The 6,000-nt window shown below is 35.8% G+C and overlaps 1 protein-coding gene across 2 annotated transcripts in view; it reads left to right on the top strand.

The window, feature by feature from the left end:
* Positions 1–738: 738 nt before the first annotated feature.
* LOC138713464 (chymotrypsin-1-like) overlaps positions 739–6,000 on the top strand; it is a 42,501-nt gene continuing 37,239 nt past the window's right edge. The window contains exons 1-3 of one of the 2 annotated variants that reach the window (XM_069845589.1): positions 739–926; positions 3,586–3,653; positions 3,901–3,990. In XM_069845589.1, coding sequence (XP_069701690.1) covers positions 878–926; positions 3,586–3,653; positions 3,901–3,990 — 207 coding nt within the window. In that variant the 5' untranslated portion in view covers positions 739–877. The remainder of the gene's footprint in view (positions 927–3,585; positions 3,654–3,900; positions 3,991–6,000) is intronic. The other variant, XM_069845588.1, reaches the window with a different exon arrangement.

Below are 6,000 nucleotides of genomic sequence, written 5' to 3'. Positions count from 1 at the left end.
TTCACTCATCCTGTAGTATTGCATTACTGAGAAGACGCAGCTGACTTGTTCGTGTACCTAGAGTACGGTAGGCCTTTATGTTTGAGAGTCTATTTTAAATTAATTTTGTTCTGCTTTCGGAGATTCGGCCTTTCCCTTATGGCAGTTGTCCACGCATACAATTCAACTGTGTCTTCAAAAATCCCCGCATACAATTCGTTGTTTTCTTTTTGGGCCTTCAATGATCCCGCATGGAATTCCAGTGCCTCCGTCTTCCTACTCCACAGGCCCTGTAATGTGACTCGCTACCACTCGACAGCATATGAGGGTTAGCGGAAAACAATATATCATTTTCATCAATAAACACATAGGACAGGCTTGCAGAACTGGGCGACAATTGTGGCGTTGCGTCACTAATCGGAAACGTCACTCATTCCTTTTCTTTTACCCCCGCGTCATTGACTTTATAGCGGAAGGGATTTGTATTCAGTGTCTGTGTTACGTGATTGCGTACGGAGCACAGTGACGTCATTCAACGCCAGTGGACTGTGGACGGTGAACCAACGCTTTCCCCATGCTTTCCACCACTCTCTCGCCAGTTCTCTATCCCTGACAGGATTTTGACTAGAGCGATAAATAATAATCAGCTAGTTTTGTCATATTGGAATGTGTTTAAATTCCTATTAATCCCTGTCTTTATCTGCGATAAGATAGACCAATCAAAACTACAGCGACACTAACTGTGGACCCTATCTATCACTGAAGAGGTTATACAACTGACAATATCAGCAACGTGTTTCTTCCCTTCGTCTATTTACGAATTACTGAAGATTAATAACAACATACAGCATATAAAATGACTTAGGACGAACGCCTGGACACAGTGAATACTTGAGAAATGTTGTGTTCCATTCTTCTGTGTAGTTTAATGGTTTTCGGAGCAACAGGTGAGTAAACGTGAGTTACGCAACAATAGACCAACCGACAATTCGAAAAAAAAAATTGTATATATTTACACAAATCTGTTGTAAAATTTCGCTCTCTAGCCATCACATACACATATATAAACACATTTAAAGTTATGCAGCGTTTTCCTTTCATTTTTTTTGTACTTAAGACTGACAGATACAGCTTCACGAAGAAGCTAAGATTGGTAGGCCATCGGCGTCTATCACTGCCTGGCATTTTCGGGGCATTGAGTCCACCAGATCGCGGAAATAGTTCTGGTCCTTAGCGAAATCTTCCCAGGTAACCAGAACTTGATCCCAGAACTGATCTGGATTTTGAGGCGGGATGTCTCGATATTTGTAAATCCTCTTTTTCATGCTTTTCCGTGAACCGTCTTTGAACGTTTATGGCGGTGTGCGCGGGGTGATTATCCTGCTGGAAAATTAAATTTCCATCGGAAAGAAAACGATTATAAATTCCAAGAATCCAGCTCTTTCGCTTCTGTTTTAAAGCAGTGCAAACATATCTTATCGCTAGCTATAATATAATTCAAATAAATGTAAGTTAATATACCAATTAAGTTTTGTTATGTTTGAATGCACATTATGTATTAATTTACTAATATTTCTTAGGTACCGGTATGTAGTTATAATAATCACTTTCATGTCTTAAAATAAAACTCAGTTGTATGTTACCTAGTTGAAATAGGCCACTTGTTTCAATTCACTAGCTACTATTAACTGTAGATTCTATGTTACTAGCTCTTCAACTATAGCCGATGTCAATAGTGCTTCAAAATACGCAGTGAGTAAATAATAAAATGTTTCAGCAGCAATTGCTTCTTTAGGACGAAATTACATATAATTTATGCATGAACCTAAATTAGAGAAGTTTATATGATATGGAATTCTCCTCGGGGTTTTCTGTACAGTTGACTACACACACATTCGTGTAATTATTGTCACCTGGTGGCCATAATGCTGAGATTTTTCTAAACAGAAATTCATATTTAGCATTATGAAATGTAACCATACATAATAATTATTATTATTCAATAGCAGTCAATGCAACTTTCATTTATCACTTCTCTGTACTGTATGAATCATGGCTACTGTAATAGGTTACGATTTTACACATGTTTCATGACTTACTCCATAGTACAGAATTTAAATAATAATATCAGCCAATAAGAAGTTGTCTTATATATGCAAAATCATTACCAACTGCTGTTGAGTAGTTAGAATAGTATTAACGACAGTTAAAGTTAAGTTTTGGTTATTTTAAACAAAATTATGTTGGAAAAATGGAAAATATCTTAACAAAACGTTAAAAATAAACCAGCTGTTAATTTAACATTTGTTAAGCCAAATTAAACATTACTTGGAAAAACTGGCCAATAACGTCTGTATTGTAGTTTCACTACACCTGTATTGTTTTGTATTCTATTTTTTATTGTTTTTATTTGCGTTTGTGTTATTGTTCTGCGCTAGGCATTATTTTATGTTTTATGCTTATAACACCTTGAGAGAGAAGAGTAAGGCCAACCGGGTTGATTTTCATCCCTTAATACTCAATAGAGACGGTTCACATGAGTTCTAACGGTCACCAGCAGTGAGAAGCACACAGATAAGACCTGTGAAGTATGGGAGTGAGAGCGTTGACTTCATCTCGAGAAGGTTTTGGAACACGCACACTCGGCATAATGAAGATTGAAGATCAAAGATCGCAAATTAAGATCGAATCTCCAAGTTGTAAAAACTCATTTGACTGAATTCAACTCCGGCTCGAAGTGTCTAGTCCACGTTTCATCAATAGCGACAATTGAAAAAAATGCTTGACCTTCAACGTCAAATCTTTTTTTCCGCAAGTTTGCAATGTTCAGGCGTTTGTGAATGATCATTCGTGCAGAAATTTGTCTCTTCTTCAAATAATTTGCCAAAATACTAAATTCTGAAGTTCGTGAAATCCCTGTAGCTTCTGAAAGTACTTCACACGTCCCTCGACGATCTTCCTTCAAAAGTATCCGCCTCAAGTTTCACACTTTGTTCATCTGTTTGAAGTTTTCGGCCTTCCTGGTCTGTGCTAACGCGACTATCATTAAAACGAGTAGCCCAAGGAGAAGCTGTACTACAATCCACTGTAATTCACTACAAACTATACTAAAAGCACTGTGTATTTCTGTGGGGTTTTGTCATGTAAAGATTCGGTCTTTAATCTTCAATTGTCACAATACCCGAGAAACGTGTAGACTCCATTTCTAGCTCTCCCTTGGCTAAAGAGAAAGTATGCTATGAACGAAACGAACACAAGTGTTTGTTCCAGAAGCCTTCAACTACAACTGACGTAATTTGCAATGGTGTTGCTTGATTCATTTCGCAGTTCTACCAACGTGTGCATTATTTATGAAATGGCCGTCGTAAAATGGACATTAAAATAATAAAAAAAAAAAATAATAATAATAATAATAATAATGATAATAATAATAATAATAATAATAATAATAATAAACTTTAAAACTGAATATGTTGTAATTGATGTACATAATAAAAAAAAACAGTAACAAATTAGTACATCAGCGAGAAATTTTCTCCCTCCTCTAAATTTTTATAAATTCTAATACTAGTGAAGTTATCATTAACCCTCATTCATGTTTGCCAGGCTCCCAATGGCCAAACGTAAGAATTGTCGACGGGACTGATGTCGAACCCGGAGAATATCCTTTTATGGTAAGTGGATTTTTGTGACCTCAAGTAATAATTAAAAAAAAATGTATTTAGTGTAATATTACTTCCGAACGGAAAAGAGTTCAGAAAGGATATGGGAGCAAGCAATGATAGAACGAAAGCGTCAGGAGTTTTTATTTCTTACTTATTTTTTAGAATTTGAAGTCAGAAGTGAATACTGCTCTTCTGTGTTTCTATCAGTTTTATAGGCCTATAATGTGACAGCTGTTTTGATATCATCTTTCCATAGGTTTCGCTGCAGTATAACGGAAGGCACGCGTGTGGAGCGACAGTCGTAAACGAGTGCTACATTCTCACTGCTGCCAACTGTGTTGCAGGGTGAGTCATAAATTTAATCATATAGGCCAATAACCCTTTGTAATAATCTGAGGAAAAGAAGTATAAGAAAGAAAGATATAGTAAAATAAGATAAAAGGAGAAAGCAGAGATAAAGAGAAAAAATGAAATGGGAAAAGAATAAAGAGAAGTGAAGTACAAGTCGTAAAAATAGGGAAAACGAAGAAGAATGTGAAGTGTTAATACGCTATGGTAATATGTCGCTCTTATTAGTAGAGCTAGAAATTTGGTACCAAAACTAAGTTGTGTGAGCTTGAACTATATCTCTACCGAGTGAAAAGTAATAGACGGTGTAAGTAAAACAGAACGACTAACATGCACAGCCGGGTGGTAACCAAACATGTGCTCCGATAGTCCACAGCCTTAGAAAAAGAAAATAATGTAAAAAAAATAATAATAATTTGTAATTATAAAATTTGTAACGCCCAATCTAAATTAATTTACCCATACACATGGATGGCTAACTCGTGCTCCCAAAAGAGACTAAAGAAAGAGCGAAAGATAGACTGGCTCCAGCCGCAGCAGTTAAAGTTGTTTGTAGTTTCGCTGTGAAAGCAGTTCACTGCCACAGTGCGCTCTGGCGGCTCATGCAGGTGATCATGATATCTACTCCATGATTTTAATTTCAGAATGAAGCATGGTACAATAATTATAGTAATTTTAGACAGACTGTATCTAAACACACATAACAAAATTATATTATTTCCTAGCTTTGTAAATCAGTTCAGTACGGAAACACAAACTGAATACAACCTTTTCAAGAGACAACAAATATAGCTACAACACTTATTTATTATTACACTGTTTGTTAATATTTCTTATTATATGTCTTATTTGAAAACATAGAACGCGAGAATTTACAAGACTTTATACAGTAAAGAGTGTTCTTCTGTTCTCAGAAATGTAATAGCCTGTATTCGCAAACAATCACAAATTTAAGGAAGTATTTTTACATGTCATGACAAATGAAATAAACTTACGTCTGAGCTCTTTCTGTACATTAGAGCTTTTACACTTCTTTCTTGCATTAAACTCTGCCTCAAGCACATACAGGATACTCGTATATGAAAGCAAAGAGTTTATTTGGAAATCTGACTTAGGCAGCATTACGAACAGTTCGGTTCCTGATTTCGCTGGAATCTGAGTGGCGTGCTGTTCTATACATTTATCAATTCAAGCTATAAACGTTCAGGATCTTTTATCGGCTCTAACCCAAAAATATTTCAGAAAAATCTCGATTCCTTGTCAATTGTCACTGTTTCTCCAAACTTATTAGTGAATTCTGCTGTAGGTCTTGAAGTAGGGTCTTATATTTGATAAGAAGATTTTCTTATCACTCTTCAAGATACTTTATAGTTAAAGAAAGTGAAGTTGTCTATGTTCTACATGATACTGCCACATTTCAAATTTATCCATAAATGCTCTTAGCTAGTCGATCATATGTCGTGCAATTCTGTAACTCCCACGCACAACGTGCTTACGATATTTTTTATCAGTCTCACATTGTTGATATCCCATTTTTACCTGCAACTGTTCTAAAGCAGATCTAGACAGTATTTCTTTACTAATACCTTCACTGTGTTTATTTGTAACATAAAATGGCATGCGTAAGAAAGTGTAATAGAACATAATACAAGCTTTACCTCCCTTTTTAATAAAAAAAATCTCTCTTTCGACTCATCACTAAAAGGAAATGATCTGGGTATTATGGCCGCCACTTACTGCAGACGCGAGCGCACTTGTATCTTGCAAGAACCGCATACAGACACTACAGCTAGTACAGAGTCCGTTCTACCTGCATAGAAGTTGTGTAGGCACATTGAGAGCACGAGTTGCCCACTTATGCCCATACATATAAAAATAACATACAACGTATACAATTATGATACTAGCCTCATTATAACAAATAACAATGAACATTTTCATTTTATCAAAAGAAATACTTCTTTTAGGTTCAGAAATAAAAACAATACTTATACTCTGAAAATGTTCG

The sequence above is a fragment of the Periplaneta americana genome, chromosome 14, assembly GCF_040183065.1.
Source record: "Periplaneta americana isolate PAMFEO1 chromosome 14, P.americana_PAMFEO1_priV1, whole genome shotgun sequence".
Classification (NCBI taxonomy): Eukaryota; Metazoa; Arthropoda; class Insecta; order Blattodea; family Blattidae; genus Periplaneta; species Periplaneta americana.
This window is presented reverse-complemented; position numbering and strand designations above follow the sequence as displayed.